This window comes from Capra hircus, chromosome 8 (assembly GCF_001704415.2).
Source record: "Capra hircus breed San Clemente chromosome 8, ASM170441v1, whole genome shotgun sequence".
NCBI lineage: Eukaryota > Metazoa > Chordata > Mammalia > Artiodactyla > Bovidae > Capra > Capra hircus.
Genome location: NC_030815.1, coordinates 111,681,211 through 111,702,386, shown reverse-complemented (window position 1 = coordinate 111,702,386; position 21,176 = coordinate 111,681,211). Strand labels below are relative to the sequence as shown.

Below are 21,176 nucleotides of genomic sequence, written 5' to 3'. Positions count from 1 at the left end.
AAATTATTTTCGAACTGAAAGAAGGGTGTCCGAGGGGTGCTCCCTGTCTCCTCCAACGTGAGAGCTGAAGCCTCAAGACGACCTCGGCTGAGGGGAGCTAGCTGTCCAGGGGGTCCCGTGCCTCCTTCCACACAGACACACACCCTCTGTGCAGGCGATGGTTCGAGTCCACAGCAGCAGTGATTCACAAAGTTCCCTGGAAACACTGCTGGGAACCAAGGGGGTGGGAGGTGCTAGAAATGAGGTTCCCTGGAAACACTGCTGGGGACCAAGGGGGTGGGAGGTGCTAGAAATGAGGACCGTTTCTCAGAACTCGGCCTGCGGTGAAGGTGAGTGAACTTCCTGTACCCGGAACAACGGGAGCTAGGGGCCCGAGGCTCTGCTTGGTCCCGCCCAGTAACTTCCCAACACCTGCACGACATCCACAGCTGATGAGGAAATCCTCGAAAGTTCTAGCAACAAGTACCCTTTAGAGAAAAGTCGTATCTTGGCTCAAGTTTAGAATTCTAATCTTCAATTTAAATAAACGTAACCAGGTTTTAAAAAACAATGTTATGTGATGTACATGATTAAAATTCCTATGTCTAAGGTGAAAATACCCGAGGGAGGTGCCTCAGAAGGACAGAACACATGAGGACGTTTTGAAGGGCAGAGACCAAGAGGAAGGCTCACCCACACCCCCGAGGACTGAGTCCAAGTTCAGGGTCAGCAGGCCCCCACCCCCGAGGACTGAGTCCAAGTACAGGGTCAGCAGGAAAGGGGGCCAAGGGCGACAGTTCCTTCTCCTGCCAGGACGTGCATACACCACAGAGGTCCTGGGTCTGGAAGACAAAGACTCACGCAACAAGGGGGTCTAATGTGTCCCCCCAACTCCAAGTGTAAACAGGAGCCAGTTTGGGGGCCCATTACTAGAGACAATTGCTTCTGGTTTGAATCAGCTTTGATTCAGTTTAAACTGGTCACAGAGCTGCTAACACACTCACATCATGCCCGTGTCTGCACTGATCTTGCACTGGGGAGTAGGAAAAAGAACTTCCTGCTGGGAGGATGTGGTTTCTTTAAAACAAAACAAAACAAAACACTGAGGATGATGTGATGTGATTTATGAGGTCTCTTCTGTGGCTACGCTCAGGTGATCTCAGCCAGGGAAAGTTTTAGGGAAGAGACTCCCCTTCAGCATCAGAGCTGACTTACATTAGGTGGAGTTCTCACCAAAAAAAAAATCACATTTGTTTGGACGATTTTACTCCCTTTTTTCCCCTTGCTGGGGGTTTCAAAGGCTGTCACAGTCAGGGGCCCTTTCACGGAGGGCGGGGCGGTGCGGGGGACACTCGGCCATAAGCGTCGGCCTGGGAGGCTGCGGAATCCCGCCTGCCTCTGGCCCACCTCGCGCAGGCCATCACCTGCCTCACTGCCTGGTCACCGACCTGCCCTCTATGGCCCATGGACCAGGGATGAGAAAGCAATAGCTGCAGAGTCTGAATGATATTCACGGACACATTACATTTTAATACATGTTCAGTTTACATATTGTACACAAGTCGACAAAATGATCGGCTTCTTCTTAAGACTATCCCATGTGCGCTGCTCTGGGTAAGTGTCATCTCACGAAGTTCAAGAGGATGGGTGACCCAAGACCCAGAGTGTATCTGGCAAAACTCGTTGCCTGTTTGAAATCAAGAATGTCCTGTTAACAGCCAACTAACAGAAGTCCACGTTAGAAGAGACAAGAGGAACGTTCTCAGAAGCTTCTGTTTCTTAGCTGATGCAGAAGAGAGAACAAATTTTGAGGCAACTGAGACCCAAAGGTGTCTGTATGACACTGACTCACACACTCTTAACCAGGTAAGAGGCTGTGCGGCGAGAATCAACCAGATCGCTGAAAATATACGTGGAAAGAATAAGCTAGTAGAGGGGCACATGCGTGAATTATTCTAGAGGAAGCAGCTGCAAACCCTCAAAGGATTAATCTCTGCTTCTGTGCAGGGAGAGCCTCTGCGGCTGCAGGGAAAGCCAGAGATGGAGGAGCGTCATCCTCTAAAAGATTAGCGAGAAAAAGCCACGACATAATCGAAGGCGTCCTCAGCTGAGAAAGACTCACCATCAAGTGAAAGATGTTTAAATATCAGATTATTTATAGTAGACGTGGAGGTGAAACAGGGTATTTCAGAAAACTTGTCAAGTTTGGATTTCCCGGGAAAAGGGTCAGTCGAAACGGGATTTACTTGCTGCAAAGACAAGTTACAGGTGACGGAGGCTTTTAGACAGCTGGAAGCAGGAAAGGCCCCTCTGGGAGGGCCAGGGAGGGGGCAAGGGATGTCCACCCTGCACAGGAGGCTGTGAAGGGTGGGCCCCCTCTGAAGATGCTGATGGTGCGGATATCACACCGGCCTCCAAGGAGAGATGCGGCAAGGAGGAAGTGCCCACCCTGGAGGAGGAGCCGGTCTGCCTGGAGCGTCAGATCAACACGACCATCTAAGCCCAAAGGCCATGGGGGCAAACCAAGGAGAGCCAGACCCTCCGGAAGCCTGCTCAGGTCTCCAGCTGGAGGCCACCAAGGAGAAGCCGAGCTCCCAGGAAGCTGTCCCCAGGCTGTCCCGTTTACAGCTGGCCTGCTGGGACTGGAGACGCCCTCCTCAGCGAGAGGCAGATGGAAGTCGCCGGGTGCCGCGGTGTTAGCCAAGGTCCGAGTACGGTTAACCCCATTTCAATCATGAGGGGAACATGGTTTCAAGCCATGGAAAAGGAGGTCTTAACAGAGCGGGCTGGATGGTTCTTGCTAATGCTGTCCATTTGAGGTCCTAAGCTACGTGTCCGCCAGGCACTGCGTGGACGGCTACAGACCGCACAGCCGTCAAGCAAGAGGCTGCCCTCCCGGTGTTTACATGCCGCCACGAAGAGAACTCCAGGGTCTGGTGGCGGGAGGGCTAGTTCAGGAGGTCACTGAACATGAGCAGGTGGCCTATGGCGCTAGGGCCCTGGACAGGGGTCCTGTAAGAAACGACACGGAGTGAAACAGGGCCTGCACCCCGCGGACCGATGCCCTGCTCTGTCGTGGGGTGGGGTCCTGGGGGAGGGAGCCCAATGGGGTCTGAAAGCAGAATTTTCTCTGCATCAGAAGGAAAGCCCTTTCCAAATGAAATGGAAGCCAAGCAATTTGACGTGATGATTTTTATAAAAGGCTAGGTAATTAAAAACGATGACTGGAGAATCTTGGTTCTCATCAGGTTGTGGAAAGCTCGTTTTGCCCTTGTTCTCCTGACGGATACTCGAATGTCCGTTCCAAATAGATGACAGCAGGTCTTAATACACGGGCTGGGGCTTGGCCTGACTTCTTTCAAAACCTGCCTAGGAGCTGAATGTGAATACGCCCATCTACCTACTTACATCTACAGAGACACAGAGAAGAGAACCCTTAGTCTGGTGGTGTGGATGCGGCTGACCAGACCCACGCTGAAAACCCAGAGACAGTTACAGGTGCAGAGGAGAGGGGGTCACGCTGTGAGTGCTGGTGAAGCCTCAGCAGGGTTATGGCTGCCCTGATGAGCGTCTGTAGCTAGGACCACAGTGCACTGGAGGAATTAGCTAGGATCATGGTGGGGTTTGATTACTCATCCTATTTAAATATCCATCCTAAAAATGATCATATTAAGCACTGACTTTTAAAAAAATCAGCTTCTGACTTTTCACATGACAATCACTTCCTTAAAGTCTGGGTAATGCTGTAAAACTCCCCTTCCACGGGCATGCATGTCTGGAGAGAAAATACCTATGTTTTAGGAAATTTAAGACGGAAAGGATGTGATATGAAAAAGCTAGAGGTAAACGAGAGGGAAAAGGCAGCTGGATTGCCCACACAGGTGACCAGAATCCTCAAGAATGTTCATGCGTGCTGAGTTGAGGCGCTGGTGCACACAGGTGGCTTGGTAAACACATGTTTCTTTGCACACGACACACCCCTTTTGTTACCACTAAGTGAACAGATTTCAGAAAGAGAGGATTTTCATTAAATCTTACTTGAGTTCTTGTGAGCTGGTGGCCAGCATACTTCGAATGCTTTTGTCAGCCAGCGGGCAGCCCGACAGACTGTAAGACAGGCCAGGAGAGTCCAGTGAGAAGCCCCGAGGCCCAGTGTGCGTCCCCAACAGACACAACACAAAACTGAAATCAAAAGGTTGAATGCAGAAAAGCGATGGGGAAAGTGCTGTACATTGAATTTTGTTGGTGCAATGAACTAATTCATGTTTCCATAGAAATTTAAGGAAGCATGTCTTTGCAGAAACCATTTGAAAAGTGAGATTCAAATATTTGGGCTCTTTGGTCTCAGTGTCTGTAAATCATATTCCAAATTTAGGTAGCTTGCTTTGAGATAAAAGACTTTATCGAACATGTCGATCAGCATGCTTTTGCAGGTCAACATATAGCACTTAAAGGGGTGACACAGAAGTCAACGTTTGTACTGGGACAGCATTGTTGAGGTAAGCTGAAAACAATAAATTGAAAAGACAGAATCCACCATGAGAAAAATGAAGGCACACCTTCTATGTGAGGCGTAATTACCAGTCACATGACCACTCCCATCACACCTTGGTGTTGGACATCTGCCACCAAACAAAAACAAAAACAGCCAAGTAGTAAGCATGTTTCCCAAAAAAAAAAAAAAAAAAAGAACTTGAAAAAAGTTTCATTGTTTCCAGTTTAGCTGCAATGTCTGCACGGGGTTTAAGCTGCCTGGAGCCAAGCTGCAGATGCACGGGGTCACATGGAAATGGCGCCTCCATAGCACAGAGCAGCGCTCAGAACAAGCGTCCACGGCTGGCCTGCCGCCCGCCCACCTGGCCCCTGGGGACATCTGCGCGCTGTGCGTGTCGCATGCTCAGACGGCAAGGCAGATACAGACCCGGGTAGAGGTGAGCCGGAGGAGGGGCTCGGGGGAGCGACTGTCCCGCCGCGCGCCGTGCTTACGTTATCAGGTCTTTCTTGCTCTCCTTGCATGGGGGGTACTTGGGCTTGGGGCTCGGGATGGTCACCTCCCCTGGGTACCTTCTTTCTTCGAGGGCCTCCTGGAAGGGGTCCAAGTCTTCTGGCTGCGGGTGAAACACAGCTTCAGGGCCACAGAAGACACTGGACACACAGACCGGAGGCTGTGTCCCACCCCCAGCCCCCGCCCCCGCCCCGTCCCAACCTCACCCTTAAAATCACAACACACTCTCGTTGCGAGGATGCAAACCCAGTTTCATTCAAAGAGCATCTTTGGTCTGTGCGGCACTCGTTTCTCACCACCTGCTCTAAACCCCTAGTTCAGTGCGGAAATTCTAATTCCTGCAGCTGCACGGACAGAAGGGGCAGAGAAGCGGCCGGGCAGCCAAACCAGCTACTCAGTGGGCCTTGCTCACTGGGTTCAAGACCTACAGCACTGTATCCAACACCGACAGGCAGGGCTTAAGCTTTACACGCAAAGATACTGGGGGCGTCTGCAATCTCCGCTGAGTGTCCTACACTGCGGAAGTATCCTACATGCTTTAAGTCCCGAGGCAAGGGAAGACCAACACAGACTGATGCTGTGAGTTTAAATTACTGCTGCTGCTGCTGCTGCTGCTGAGTCGCTTCAGTTATGTCCAACTCTGTGTGACCCCACAGACGGCAGCCCACCAGGCTCCCCCGCCCCTGGGATTCTCCAAGCAAGAACACTGGAGTGGGTTGCCATTTCCTTCTCCAATGCATGAAAGCTAAAAGTGAAACTGAAGTCGCTCAATCATGTCCAACTCTTAGCGACCCCATGTTCAGTTCAGTTCAGTTCAGTTCAGTCACTCAGTCGTGTCCGACTCTTTGAAACCCCATGAATCGCAGCACGCCAGGCCTCCCTGTTCATCACCAACTCCCGGAGTTCACTCAGACTCACGTCTGTCGAGTCCATGATGCCATCCAGCCATCTCATCCTGGGTCGTCCCCTTCTCCTCCTGCCCCCAATCCCTCCCAGCATCAGAGTCTTTTCCAATGAGTCAACTCTTCACATGAGGTGGCCAAGGTACTGGAGTTTCAGCTTTAGCATCATTCCTTCCAAAGAAATCCCAGGGTTGATCTCCTTCAGAATGGACTGGTTGGATCTCCTTGCAGTCCAAGGGACTCTCAAGAGTCTTCTCCAACACCACAGTTCAAAAGCATCAATTCTTCGGCGCTCAGCCTTCTTCACAGTCCAACTCTCACATCCATACATGACTACTGGAAAAACCATAGCCTTGACTAGACGGACCTTAGCTAGGCAGCATTAAAAAAAAATTTTTTTTAATAGAATATTCTTTGGCTAAGAGGGGCCCTTTGCAGTAACCTAGAAATTCCTATAGATGGCGATGTTCAGCAAACGTGTTTCCTGAGTGCAGGGTTTCCCTTGTGTGACACTTGACGAGGGCAAAGCTGCTGTCTTTACGGGGGCTTAATTTTAATTAAAATAAATTCGGAGATTCAACTACCATGCCTTATTTGGTAGTAACGATTTAACATTGTAGGAAAGAAAAAGTTCTTTGGAATTTAGCTTGCCACTCAGATTCTATTCTCCTGGATACTTAAATCAATTTGAAGAATAAACGCAATGGCTTCAGATGCAACGGCCTTATAAACAGGCACCTTCCCTGACAATTCCTGCAAGTGGCTAATGCTTCCTCTTTATCCACCTCTCTGTTTCTGTAAGATGCTATCGCTTTGATGGTGGTCTCCCTATTGTGTTCAAAAAGAATTTTCATTTTTCAGGGAATAAAGGAGATGTCATAACTTTCAGAATTGAACACTGGAGAAAAAGTCAGTCTAATAACAATTCTTTTTTCATTTATTTTCTTAGCCTAAAGAAAACTGTAATGATTTTAATGATTTGAATTTGCAAATTGTAACTACTTCAAAAATACATTCTTGACATAGGTGTTTTGGTGATGCTGTAGTCAGCAAAGATTTGGGTGACTACTCAAAAATAATTCATTCTAGGCTCCAGGACGCTCCTCTGCATATTTTGGGTGTTTTGGAGAACAGACCCCGTCCTTCCCTGGGGGCTCAGGGGGTAAAGAAGCCGCCAGCAATGTGGGAGACCTGGGTTTGATCCCTGGGTTGGGAAGATTCCCTGGAGAAGGAAATGGCTACCCACTCCAGTGTTCTGCCCTGGAGAATTCCATGGACAGAGGAGCCTGGTGGGCTGCAGTCCACGGGGTCACAAAGAGTCAGACACGACTGAGTGACTTTCACTTTCACTTCCCTGTCCCTAGCTTCAAGGAGCTAGCGAATTAGCAACACAGAATTAAACATGTAAGCATTTAAGAGTCTCCTTATAATTCCTTACCTGCAAGGAAAACCCTGCATTCTATCAATTTATCACCCAGAAAAATGAATCGGTAAGCTGTTCCCACATTTTCTTAGAGAAATCATTTGCAACAAAACACACTTGTTGGAAAACAAAATTCATCGTTCAAAGGAGTCAGTGGTTTGTTTTGCTCTCATCAATGTTACTCCCAAACCTCTCCTGGGTTAACCAAAAATGTCTTCTAAGCTCCAGTCAGCTAAAAGTCATATTTAAAGGGAAAAGACCATTTTTGCTAAGGCGTGCACCCAGGGCATTTTCCCTCAGCGGTGCCCGCTTGGTGGGCTGGGTGGGCGGGGGCGGGGTCCACGAAGGGGACGTACGGTCATCTCTTTGGACTCGTCCTCGTCCATCCTACGGGGCTTCATCTTGGTGTAGTCCACGGGCAGGTCCCAGCAGTCCCCTTCGCTCAGCTGGAAGCACCGGCTGCTCACCACTGCCTGCTGGGGGGACATGGGCTCCAGGGGCGTCAGGATCGGGCAGCAGCCTTCCCGCGGCCGCTGCTTGTTCATGCTCAGGTCCAGGGTCCCGTTCTCATCCACCTCCATGTCAGGGTTCTGCGAGATGGAAGGACAAGCTGACCACGTGCATCTCCCCTCAGACCACAGCCCTTCCGCCAGGACAGAATCCAAGCCTCAGATGTCTCAGGGCAGCCTCGAGTGCAAAAGCTCCCCAGGTGAGAGAAGCGGTCCCCTCATCCGTCCTGCTCCCCGCGCTGTGAAAGCTTGAAACTGGCTGGCAGGTGCACAAGGCATCCATCTTTCCGCTTATCTACGGACCACCTCTCACTCTCTCTGGCCTCTTATCCACTAATCTATCATCTCTCTCTCACTTAACTATCATAGATCTGTATCTTTTTCCCCTAATATGTCTCTGCTTTTAGAAATAAGCCTCACCAGAAGAAAAACAAATGCCTGATTTCAATTTTATCACAGTTCAAAAACCTCTTAAGAGATCAGAAATGGATGTGTGTACAAATTATACATATATACGTAAAAATGTACACAGACTTAAAATTCTCCTTTAGTTTCACTGATGCTAATACTCCCAGACTTGGAGATGAAGAAAATGCAAGAATTTAGAGGGATGGAGGAGAGGAACTATAATTTACTTCCTTTTTTTGGGGGGGGGGTGGATCAAACTGAGTCCTATCAGGTACAGGCTCTGGGAATATAGTAGTGAGCAAAACAAAACAAAACCCCACACACAGAACTTACTTTCCAACACAGAACCTTATCGTCTGTGAGAAAGAGGGTTTTCTATCTTAAGGCAGTGAAATGTGCAATCACAGTACAACGCGCTTCCACAGCAGTGATCGCGGCTGGCCTGCTTAAGCGTCAGCAAACCTGCAGTTTAGTCACCCAGCTTTACAGAAGCCGAAGAGGTACAGGGTGAGGGCTTTCTTTTCTTTCTTTCTTTCTTTTTTTTTTTTTTGATGCTTTAAACAGATCAAGAATCCCTGAGAATCCTCCTCTCGGGAATGGGGAGAGAAGGGAAGGGCAGATGGAGGACAGAGGAAAGAAAAATCAAAATACCCTCGACAATCCTCCATTTTTTCTCCCCCAAAGAGTCATACTCTCTTGAACAGTTTGATGTCAGAGCTGGCGTGAACGCCGCTGCCTCCTCAGAGGTCTGGCGTCTCTTTCCTCAGGATGCCACAGCAGAGGGATGGTGCCTGGCACCAGCCTCGGCCTCCGGGCTGTTACGGGGCGAATCCCAGCGCACGATGCTCCTGAACCCTCCTTGCCACAGGGCACCTCTGGTTTCCAGCTTTCAGACTAGCACAGCCTTCACCATGTCAGACTGTAATTCCCTCGGTCTTAGTTTATATTTAATAAAGCGAAAAAAAAAATCGAAGGGGCTACTGTCTTTTGTTTTTCCCCTTGCCACAGAATTTCCTCCATGGCAACCTGGCATTTTAGCAGCCCTGATCACCATGGAAATTGCATGCCCCTGACACTCCTCCAAAATCCAGGAATAAAAATATTAATAGAGAAGAAAGCATTTGCAAGACATAAAATTACTGACCTTTCTCCATTCACACAAATCACACCTATTTCTAACAACTACGGTCAGTGTGGTTTGCTCAGGAGTGTGCCCAGCGGCGCTGGGTGACGGGGCGGCCCTTTGTTCTGGAGACGAGAGGCGCCCGCTCGCCGGCGTGGGCAGGACGCGCTCGCGCCCGGGCCCCTGGCCGCCTGGAGGCCTCTCTGGGCAGCTCCGGGCGCGGCGGGGCCGAGCGACTCCCTCTCCTGCCGGGAGCCGGTCACGAGGACTCGCCCTGGCCCTGCTCACCGCTTTAGCATCTGCGGCGCTCTGAACTAATGGAAGCTGACTGTAATTGCTTGGCTGGGCGCCCGCGGGGAAACGGGAGTTTTGCCCTTGCTTTGTTCCCCAGCTCTGGGCTGGAGGGCGCGGTCCAGCCCGCTCACGGCGGCCTCCGCCCGCGGCGCTGCTCACCCTCCTCTGATTAAGGGCCGGGGCGCAAGGCCCCTCGAGGTCCCTAGTCTCCGTGCTGCCCTCGGGATCGCCAGGAGGGGAGCCAGGTGTGGGTCCTAAAAGGGGGAGGGGCGGTGCTCCTAAGTGCGCAGCTGGACTGATCTGGAAAATGTGTCCCCAGGGCCCTGGGCAGTCAGGCGTCCCCGGAGCAGGGCCGGGGGACGTGCGGTCTGCGCGGGCGTCTGCGGAGGAGGCCGCGGGGGGCGCCCGGCGGGACCTCCGCGTCGGGGCGGCCGGGAAGGGAGGTGGGGGTGAGGGTGGGCCGAGGCCCCGCCCCCAGGTGCGCCAGGCCCCGCCCCCAGCTGAGCTCCGCCCCCAGGCGCGCCAGGCCCCGCCCCAGGTGCGCCAGGCCCCGCCCCAGGTGCGCCAGGCCCCGCCCCCAGCTGAGCTCCGCCCCCAGGCGCGCCAGGCCCCGCCCCAGGTGCGCCAGGCCCCGCCCCAGGTGCGCCAGGCCCCGCCCCAGGCGCGCCAGGCCCCGCCCCAGGCGCGCCAGGCCCCGCCCCAGGTGCGCCAGGCCCCGCCCCAGGTGCGCCAGGCCCCGCCCCAGGCGCGCCAGGCCCCGCTCCCAGGCGCGCCAGGCCCCGCCCCAGGCGCGCCAGGCCCCGCTCCCAGGCGCGCCCCGCCCCAGGTGCGCCAGGCCCCGCCCCAGGTGCGCCAGGCCCCGCCCCCAGCTGAGCTCCGCCCCCAGGCGCGCCAGGCCCCGCCCCCAGGCGCGCCCCGCCCGTACCCGCGCGGCGCACAGGTCCTGCGGCTTGGTGGACAGGTTCTGCGGCATCTCGCGGCAGCGCGTGGACAGGTTGAGGATGGCCGTGGCCGCCATGTGGGCCGCCTCCACGTCGTGCGTGTAGTCGAAGCTGCTCTTGCTGCACGTGCTGCTGGCGCTGCTGCCGCCGCCGCAGCTCAGGTTGCTGCTGCTGCTGGGCGCGTAGGTGCTGGTGGTGCTGCTGCTGGGGCTGGCGTCCTTGCAGTACCGCTTCGCTGGGGAGACAGCGCGCGGCGGTGACTCGGGGGCCCCGCCCAGGCCCGCGGCCGCAGAAGCGCGCCCCGCGCCGCCCGCCCGCCCTGTGCGCCCACACCTGTGCGTCGGTCCCCAGGGGGACAGGGCACCTGCCACCAGCTAATTCCCTGAAATAATTCTGGCTTTTCCTGCTTTTTCCTTCTTTCCCATTGTGTGGGCGGAGCCAGGAGCCCGCAGGAAGGGCACCGAGGCTCTCTAAGGAGGGGGCTAGGGCAGGGGCGCTTTGGAACTGATCCCTTAAAGGCCAGCCCTGGTTCGGGCGCAGCCACTGAGACGCACGGGCAGCTACTGGCCGCACCAGCGTGACCACAGCCCAAGGCTGGCTCCTGTTTTGGCTGCTCACCTACTCTCACCGGGAGATGGGGAGCCTGCAGCCCACTCATCCCTCTAGAGGCTGGACGGCCTGTCCCGCCCGGCAAGGCCGAGCAGCCCTTTGGGGCGTCCTGTCCTGTGCAGAAGGCCCAGATGCACAGGGAGGGCTCTCGGGGGTCTGCGCGCACCCGCGCTCCGGGAAGGGTGGGCCCCGCCGCTCTGCCCTCCTGTGCATCCCAGCCACCAGCTTCGCTCAGGGATCCTTCTGAGCAACCAGCCAGCCTCCCGACCACCCACTCGGGCCCATAGGGCAAGGGTGGCTTCCGGAGCTGTTTGCACCTCCTTTAGCGCAAGGACGGGAAGATGACCGACGGATGACTGATTAGGATGTGCCCGGGGTCATTAAAGACACAGGATGCACTTTGCTTAGGAGTCAGCAGCTCGCCTGACCCTGCAGAGGGGGCGGGAATTACTCCAAGGGGAGCCTGGAAGGAGCCAGGAGAGCTGACTGCAGGGTCTGCAGGGTGCCACCCCCTCACAGGGCACAGGCCCCTTTGCAGGGAGCTCAGCCATCACCCTGACAGAGGCCGAGGTGCGGGGGAGCCCAGAGGGGGCTCCAGCCCTGTTCAAGGCTGGCTGTGTGCACGTGAGAGCCCCATCAAGATCATTCTGGCAGACAAGTCCCCTCTTCCGAAAGAGGGAGGGGACGCTGCCCCCCTGTCCTCAGCATTGCCATCCTGGTGCCTGCAACCTGGCGCCCCACCCAGGCGTGGTCAGCAAGTGACTGCAACCTCACAGCCATCACTGCTGGTCATCACAGCACCCCCAAGAGCGGCCCCAAAGCGCCCTGCTCCAACACGAATGAAGCACGGACTTTCACCATCGACACCTTCCGACCTGGGACGGAAGACTGAGCTTTCCTGACCCCAAGGACGTGGCGTGGGGAGGCTCTGCACGTGTAGCCGCCTCAGGGAAGCTGCCGGCCTTGTCTCAGCCCCACGTGTGGGCGCAGGCTCAGTTCCACACCCTCACACCCGCCCAGTGTGAGGAACGCCTTCCATCCTGCTCATCAGACTCGGTCAAGCCCGAGGACCAGTCCTCACGCTTGTGTGTGTGTCTGCCCTTCTTCCCTCCTCTCTCCCCCGTGAGCACACCTGCTCAGCGCCACAGACAGAGCAGGGGGCCCTGGTCTCCTGTCTGAGCACAGGCGGGGAGGCTGGGGCTGCGCGGGGGCACCTCCAGTGGGTTCTGTAAACAAGCCAGGGCAGCCGGCCCCTTGGCAGCTCACGAGACTTGCCGAAAGGACTCAAGCTGGTGGCTTCACGTCGTTTACAGTTTTGTTATAAAAACATGAATATTAAAAACTGGGAGAAATGAAATACCACTCAGGACGGGTTTTTTTTTTTCCCTTAGTGAAAAGAGGGATTTTTTTTTTTTCTGGTTCAGGAAAAGAAATATGGTCCACATAAATAAGAAAAAAAGTTTAGTTTTGCAATGAGGGGATTTCAGTTTCTAAAACAAAGTAAACGGCATACGTGTCTCTATGCAACAGATTGCACTCTGCAACTTCTGGTAAAAGGCACTGACTTTACCAAATATTTAAATCAAAAGACTCCACTTCTTCTGGATTATGCCAAGCTGATGGGCCCTGTCCAGAATTTTAGCAGCTGATGGAACTGGACAATTTATTGATGTGCCCGTCAGCTCACATGACCCAGAAGGAAGGCGAGCAGAACATTTGTTTCACAAGCATCCTTTCCCTGTGGGCCATCAATCATGTATTCTTTGCTCCAAAGGCAAATGAGAGTCTGTGTACTTCAAGTCTCTCAGATAATGAAGCTCTTTGGTTTTAGTCATTATTTCCTATTTGTAGAATATTTACAAAGCTGTTAGTGTCAGTAATCCTTATGACCAATCACACGAAGCGCCGACTCATTGGAAAAGCCCCTGATGCTGGGAAAGATTGAAGGCAAAAGGAGAAGAGGGCGGCAGAAGGTGAGATGGGTGGATGGCATCACTACCTTAATGGACGTGAATCTGAACAAACTTCAGGAGACAGTGAAGGACAAGGTAGCCTGGCGTGCTGCAGTCCATGGGGTCGCAAAGACTTGGCTACGACTTAGCAAGTGAACCACAGCACACTCAGAGCTTCTGGGGCTCACTGCGTGGACACCAGGGGGCGCCACAGCGCTCTACCACGCTCCCAGCCCTGGGGCAGCCCCCTTCCACTTTAACCAAGTAAAAACATGCTTTCTTTTTCTTTTGACAAAGCTATTTTCCATCAAAGCTTTTCCCAATAAACCAGCAAACGAATGCACTCCTGTCCCTTGGATGCCAGCGCATCCCTGGACTCAGGAGACAGAACAGCTTCCACTCCAGAGAGAGGCCCTCACATTTACGACGCCAGGAGTCCACCTGATCTCACCCCGTGCTGACAAGGTCCTCTTCAAGTGCCCTGCCCTCTCGTGCAGGAAAAGGAAAAGCAGGTTGGGGTTTCCAGTGATTGAAGATGATGAACTAGGAAAACCACCAACCACCTTCCAACTTAGTCTACTCTGCCTGAAAGACTCTTACGACATGGGTGTGTTGTCCTCCTGAATTACCATTTTCTGTAGGGAGTAGATCACTATGGCCTTCCGACCCGAATTTCTGTGAAAGGCAGACAAAATGGAGCACAGAGAGAGATATGCTTCCTGAGGATCCGCCCCCCGTTTGGGCCTGTGCCCCCGTCAAGTCTGGCTGGACTTTCCCGTAAGCAAGCCAAGACATGGATGTCGAGTCATCAGGGGAACAGCGGCACCTCCCGAAGGCAGTTTGCTCACGTGGTTTAGGGTTTATCATGTCTAAACCAGGGCTGGCTTCTCAGTGGTCTCCCGCCTGCTTGCTCACTCTGGGTGTCCTCTGCCCAGCTCCTGTCTGCCCAGGCTTCACCTGCCAGTTGGGCTTGGGTCTCGGGAGATGGGACATGGGACCCAGCACTGCAGGGGGAGGCCTGGACCCCTCCTTCTGCACGAGCAGGTCTGAGGAGGCTAGGGGCAGGTTTCTGAGTCCAGGCACAATCTGTCCCAGGGATATGGCTGGGGATGAAGCTTCTGGAGGTGGAGGTGAGTGTGGGGGGGGGCAGGAGAATGGGGAGGCAGGTCTTCCAGGGAGAGGCTGGCCTGAGGGTGGGGGTGGAGGCAGGGAGGCCTGGCCCAGAGGATGGGACCTGGAGGCCCAGGAGGGCTCGCCCAGGGTCCCTCCCTACTCCAGTGATGAGGCCTGGGAAGGGAGGGCAGGCGATGGGGAGGTGGGAGCTTCAGAGACAAGAGCAGCTGCTGCTCAGGTGCTGAGCCGTGTCTGACTCTTGGCAGCCCCGTGGCCTGCAGCACACTAGGCTCCTCTGTCCTTCTCCGTCTCCCTGACTTTCCTCAAACGCATATCCATTGCATCGGTGACGCCATCCGACCATCTCGTCCTCTGTCATCCCCTTCTCCTGCCTTCAATCTTTCCCAGCATCAAGGTCTTTTCCAATGAGTTGGCTGTTTACATCAGGTGGCCAAAGTATTGGAGGCTCAGCTTCAGCATCAGTTCGTCCAGTGAAAATTCAGAGTTGATTTCCTGAACAGAGAGTGGTTAAGTGATGGTCAGGAGAACGTGGAATTTGGGAATAACCCAGAAGGAGGCTCAGGAGAGGGGCCCGCACGGGGCTGAGAACGCAGGCTTTTAACAAAGCCTGAGGGTGGTGAGGAACTGCTCAGAGACACAGCGGGATGGCTTAGACCTGGTCAGAAGCTTTTTCTGTGAAGGGCCTGGCAGTGGTGGAGGCTTGGCGGCCACGAGGTCCCTGCTAGAACTGCACGTCGGGCTGTTGTTCCGTGAAACAGCCGCCGGCGATACGGGTGAGGAAAACTGCTTCTGAACACTGACATTTGGATTCTTCTTTTGTTTTTTTTCACCCCCATCTATTTTAAAGTGGAAATGCCATTCTTAGCTCACCATAAAACAGGCCTGGGGGGAGGCGGGGAGGTGCCAGCCAGGGGCTGCTGAGGCGCAGGGCTGGCAGCCTGCAGGGCCTGCCCCCTCCCGCGTCTCCGCACCGGGATGCCCAATGTCGGTGTCCTCCTCCCCGAGGCTGACACAAAGTCGTCTCCTCACCGCCTCGGGCCATCCTGTCCCTTCTCTCACACGCCTCAAGTCCTGCCTCACCAGCTGGCTGGCCGCTTTCACTCACTTGTGGGTTTCCTGCCTTCTGGTAGCTTCCACTCAAGACCAAGTTTAAACGTCACCACTTTGGTAAGACTCGTGCTAATCCCTTCAGGCAGCATGGACACCTTGCTTCACTGTGCCTGGGTGCGCTCCACTGTCTTCTGTTTACACACAGTCTCTTCCTTGAAGCTTGTTATAAAGAAAGAAGAGGGAGAAAGTGGATAGACGTATGGTGGACAGATAGTGGGCCCATGGACGGATGGATAGAGAGGGACAGACAGACAGGTAGATGAGAGACGCAGATAGCCACTACTGAGAGTCTGGGAGAACGTGGGTGAATAGATGGATGTTTGTTGACTGTCCTTGGCCATGGCTGGTGGAATGTGAGGGACGACCCCAGAGCCTGGGGCAAGAGTCCTGCTTTTCCAGTCTCCATGCACCCAGACCCTGAGCCCCACGCCTAGGCGTTATGCTCCTCTCCCGCAGCGGAGGCGCCACTGTCTTTGGGGGCGATGGCCCCGCCATCGTGCGCCTGGGGCACGCCTTGGAGACGGCCCTTTCGGGGGCAGCCACCGACGCCGGTCACGCCACGAAGGCTGCCTTTCCCTTTCCCTTAGTTCCTGGAAGACCTGGCGCTGAAGTGTCTCTCCTGTGTTCTTTTAATTTGGGGATCAGCTGAAGAGCAGAGCAACAGCAGGGGTCTTTTCTGGGGGGCCAATGATATGTGTAGGTTCCCCTCCGTAGCCTTGTTGTCTGAGCTGCACGTAGTCAGCCAGCAGGCTGGAACAATTGCTCCCTCCGCTTTGAGGGAAACCACCACATGGGAGGATTCGCGTGTCTAGTACCACTAGGCTACGAAACGAAGAGCTGAGAAAGAGCATAGTGATCCTGGTCATGACCTCACAGGTCCAACCAGAACAACGCAATGGAAAGGACAGGAAATCGGGTCTCGCAGGACAGCAGCACAGGCCGTGTGCAGAAGTGGCCACCAGACCCTATAAAACGGCAGTGAACTGGGGACCCTACAAGTGCAGACCTTAACTGTGTGGTTCAAGAGTTCAAGTTCTTCAGACCCCTCATTAGCATAAAATGAATGAAGTTATAACAAAGCCTGAGGTTAGCAAATTATTACTACAAAGCCCTCAATTATTATGTTATACCCTAAGCCACTCCCTTTTCTCCGCTTCCATCTTTGTTCCTATGTATTTAGAATTGATACACGCAAGGGTAATCAATCTGAGATACATCAAAGAAATATTACATTTCATTCACCATGCAAATTAATTGCTATTAGCGTAAAGAATGATTAAAATAATGTAGAAAAATGTGCAGCAACTCATATGGAATTGTAAAAAGGTTTTGGAACTCCCAAGCATTCAATTTAAATGGATTTTTTTGGTGTGCTGTGAGTTTAATTAAATATCTTTTTCAGAGAGCTGCTCCGAAATCTTCCAAACCCTTTCTCCTGGCCTCTGCTGGAGAACACCAAGATAAGACTCCTAAATCACCCAGCGTACACAACCCACATCCCCATCGGTAACATCTGCCAACTAAGCCCATATATCCTAGAACTGAAAGTAGAAACGTGGTTAGATAGATGCGGAAAGTCACAGAACGCAGTCGCCCCCTGTGCTTCAATTATTACCAAATTAGCTCTGTGAGGACATGGGGACTAGTCTGTTTAGAGTTTGCACCCCTTCTTGTGGGTTCAAATATGCGCGAGTGAAAATAAATGGCCTTTCCCCTTGAAGCGCATGTTTCCCTATTTCTGGGCTCTGTTTTGCTGGTGGACACAGAGGCAGCCACGAGCGAGGCCAGTGAGAGAGTCACAGAGCCAGGACAGGAGGCGCCCCGGGCCCCACCCTGGGGTCTGAGCTACTGGAGGAAGGCTGGTGGGGCCCGTGGAAGCTGCGTGTTAGGGTCACTGGCGACTTTTTAAAAACGCTGCCCACAGGGACCACGTCTGGGGAGTCAGATTTAACTGGTCTGGGGTGCAGCCACAGACATGAGAATTTAGAAATCTCCCCAATGAATGCACCACGCATCCCGACTTGAGAACAGGCAGGGAGCACAGAACTCTCCGGAGGACCACGGACTCCGGGCAGCTACCCCGGCTCTCCTGGCTTTGTGTCGGGGCGTCTATCAGAGGAAGCTGGTGGAGATGAGGACATGTCTCAGCAGCGCCGCGGAGCAGACGAGCCCACGGCTGTCTGTCTCCACCACCTGCCGGCGCCTGGACGACGCTCTTCCCTGGGGATGACGGGGAAGGGGTCTCCCTCCCTCCCTGCCCCCCTCCCTCTCCGAGGACCTGCTCGCCCACACCTGCGGGTACCTGGGGCCGCAGGAAACCCGCCTAGGCTGCGGGCGTGCTTTCCTTGGTGCCCAGCGAGCGACCCCATGCTCGGTCGGTTTGTAGGCAATGGATATGCACAACAACAACATTATCAACGGCAAGCGTGACGCTCATGTAGAAGAGGGGGCACCTCCTACCATCGAATCCTTTGGGGGATATGTCCCTGGTTTGCACCTTGGGAGCTATGGCCCGCTTGCCGTAAGTGTGGCTGTCGTAAGTGTTGTACTCAAACGAAGTCTTGGAATATTTCTCCAGCTCTTTGGCCAAGTTGGAGCGAGGCGTGGTGGTGGGCACGCTGTTTCTGTAGCCGTAGTGTGGGATCTCCAGCTGCTTTACAAAGCACATGGGCCTGGAAGCAGAGAGAGAGAATGGACAGCTTGCTTTCTCACGGCCACGCATGAGACGTGGTTCATCTTAAAACGAGAACATCTTGTTTCTTAGCTGTGTTAAGAAACCGGAATCTCGCGCTAAAATCCCAGTTCTGTTTTCTTGAGAAAAGGCCAAGCGTGCTGTAATGATACAACATTAAATTGGCTTCTGCCAAGATGCCGACTTTTTGGAAATAAAAAGAACAGAAAATAAAACACTTACCCTTTGCCCCTGCCCCTTTGTTCTCTTTTCAGAGTCTAAGAAAGTGTGGAGAAAACAATGCAAAGTGAGTGTGGGAAGGGACCTCAGACCCCTGGGTCTCCTTTTGTGGGGCTTTCAGACAGTGTTGCAAGCGTCACGCAGGGCGAAGCGAGAGAAGAAGCTCCCTTAGCAAAATATAAGGAAGTGAGAGAGAGAGTCTCCAGGATGTGGAAGATGCTACAAAGAAATGTTTCCAGCTGGACAATGGAATGGAACGCGTCCTGATGCGCTTGGCAGATATCGCCGTGTACCTTCAATGCCATCGCCAGGAGTCACCCCTTTTTCTACACTGCAGAATAAAATATTTAGATGGAAGAGCTCTCGGTCACATATTCATGAACATTCTATCTTGCTTTTCATGTATCCATCTATCTCAAAGGACCTTCTAGACTTAAAAAAAAATAATTTTAGATTTACAGGAAATTGGTGCAGAGAATTCCCTTAGACTTTTTGCACCAAACTTCTCTGTATGTTAATAAGTTTATCTATCAAATCACCAACACATTTACTTTGACATCATTAATTTACCTTATTTACTTCTTCTCAAATCACCAAAAAGTTGTAACAGTTAGTTAAATGTCTATTATTTGGGGCATTTTAGCAGGCAGTGGGGTGGGTCATAAATGAAGAAAGCTTAGGCCTTGCCCTTCAAGGTCACCTGGACTGTGATCTTGTTTCAGGAGCCCAAGGGCTCTCAGAGTCCTGGGGAATGGAGGACACCCGGGGCCATGAGAGCCCGTTCAGTTTTAAGGGAGAAGGTGGAGTTTGTCAAAGATCCAGGACGGGGCAGGAAACACACCAGGAACATTGAACGATAAGGAACAAGAAAGGCCAGCGCCTCTCTGGGTACAGCAGGAGGCAGGGTGGGCCAGCCCAGGCTGGGACTGCCCATTTGCCTGGGACAAAGGACATGGGCGTGGAAGGCATGACCCCTGAGCCCTGAGGAGGCGGGAGCAGCTCTGAGGGAGGGTGCCTGCAGCAGAGGCATCGAGGGGGGACGTTTGGTGACGAGATGGAGCAGACGCTGGGGCCTGAGCAGGGCTCTGTGTGTGGGGGGCGTGGGGCAGGACTGCAGCCCCCTCCTAAGTGGCGATGACCTGTTAGGCCACCTGCCTGAAGACTCTTAAAAGCATAAGTAGCTGAACGATCGTGGGTTGAAATTCTCCTCCTTCCTCCTGTCTTCCCGTCCCCCCGCCGCCCCAAATGCACGGCCCCTGGTGAAGGCATTTGGGGAGTGTGAAGTGACTGGACGGGCCAGGGCCTCCGGACCCGCTCACGGCCGGGCCATCAGCGTCGAGCTGCACCCCTGAGGGCTGCAGAGCCGAGCCGAGCCTGGCCGGCCTGTGCCTCCTGCTCCGCTGAGGGGCTGCTGCCCCCAGGCCTGCCCTCATTCTGCCTCTTAACTCCTCGCCCAAGGCTGGGGGGAGGGTCATCGCTGCAGATGGGCTGGCCCAGGGCCTCCTGTTTCACCGTCACTGGACGTGGCTTCCCACCTCACTACGTGGAGAAAGGGGCCCAGGCTCGGGGGCAGAGGGGAGGCCTCTCTGTGAACTAGGCCATGTCTGTCACTTTCGATGTGTCTTATCCGTGCCACGTGGCCAGTGAGCGCCTCAGTGAGAGGTAAGCTTGGAGCCGAGCCCAGGACGGGGGAAAGGAGGTGGGCATGGGACCTGTCCAGCCCTGGGGGGCCTGTGCAAGGGGAGGGGCCTGAACAGAAGCCCCCCTTCATCTCTCCGTTTCCTCAGACTCTCCTGTGGTTAATCGCTCCTCCCCAAATGCACACTGCCGGGGTCAGGGAGGGGGGAGGGACGCCTTTGGTGTGGGTGTACCTGTAAGTGGGCTGAGTCACGGGCACCTGGGGACACGTTAGGTGGGCAGCGACCTCGAGGAGAAACGTCTAGAGGGGCGCACCCCAGAATTTACTGAGCTTTCTCTCTAAACAGTAGGATCATAGAAGGCTTTTATTTTCTTATTTCTGTCCAGTGAAGCATTTCTCATTTTCTGTAAAGATTTTAACTTTTCTATTGAGAGATAAAACGGAGTTTAATGACTATGGTAAAATCCTTTCAGTAAGATGGGAAGTAATACATGAAAAAACCAGGGAGGTGTTTGTATCGTTTCCTAGTGATTTTTTCCAGGTGATTTATCCCAAAGAAATAATTTAACAGAAGCAAAGTCGCGTGCATGTGTGTGTGTGTGTCTGTGTGAGCGCATCTCGATCTGGGTAGGTGGGTGTGCATGTCTGTGCAAATGTGGGTGTGTGTGTGCAGGCGTCTGTGTACATGTGCATGTACGCATGTGTGAGTGTGTGTGGGCATTGTGTGCGTGCACGTGTTTGTGTATGTCTGTCGTGTGTGTGGTATGTGTGTACGTCTGCAGATGTGCGTGTTTGTGCAGGTGCGAGTGCGTGCACACATGTGTGCCTTTACGTGTGCACGTGTGTGCATGTCTTCAGATGTGTGTGTGCAGGTGCGAGTGTGTGCACACGTGTGTGCTTTTACGTGTGCACGTGTGCTTACTGCTTGCCCTTCCAGAGTCAGCTTGGACTTGCCCTCAGTGCCAGGCTAGAAGCCCTTCCAGCATAGGTGTGCCCCGCCGTGGGCACCAGCAGCTGCGGGGATCACGGTGCAATTCCCGTAAGGACAGGGAGGCTGCTGCTGTGGCCCTGACTAAACATGGAGGGCGACCAGCTTGCACCTGGGCGAGGGCTGGAAACAAGTGCTGAGGGAAGCGAGGCTTCCTCACTGGCCACAAGGAGCCGTCCTGAAGGTCGCAGTGGAGGGTGCCAGGTGACCTTTGCCCCACCCCCGTCTTCACGGCCAGCGACCAAGTGG

The 21,176-nt window shown here is 53.8% G+C and overlaps 1 protein-coding gene across 8 annotated transcripts in view; it reads right to left on the bottom strand.

Moving 5' to 3' along the window:
* MYT1L (myelin transcription factor 1 like) overlaps positions 1 to 21,176 on the bottom strand; it is a 167,481-nt gene that overhangs the window by 61,755 nt on the left and 84,550 nt on the right. For all 8 annotated transcript variants that reach the window (XM_018052729.1, XM_018052732.1, XM_018052730.1 and 5 more), the window contains exons 11-15: positions 17,850 to 18,061; positions 10,569 to 10,819; positions 7,666 to 7,899; positions 4,966 to 5,087; positions 4,018 to 4,086 (exon numbers count right to left, since the gene is read on the bottom strand). In XM_018052729.1, coding sequence (XP_017908218.1) covers positions 4,018 to 4,086; positions 4,966 to 5,087; positions 7,666 to 7,899; positions 10,569 to 10,819; positions 17,850 to 18,061 — 888 coding nt within the window. The remainder of the gene's footprint in view (positions 1 to 4,017; positions 4,087 to 4,965; positions 5,088 to 7,665; positions 7,900 to 10,568; positions 10,820 to 17,849; positions 18,062 to 21,176) is intronic.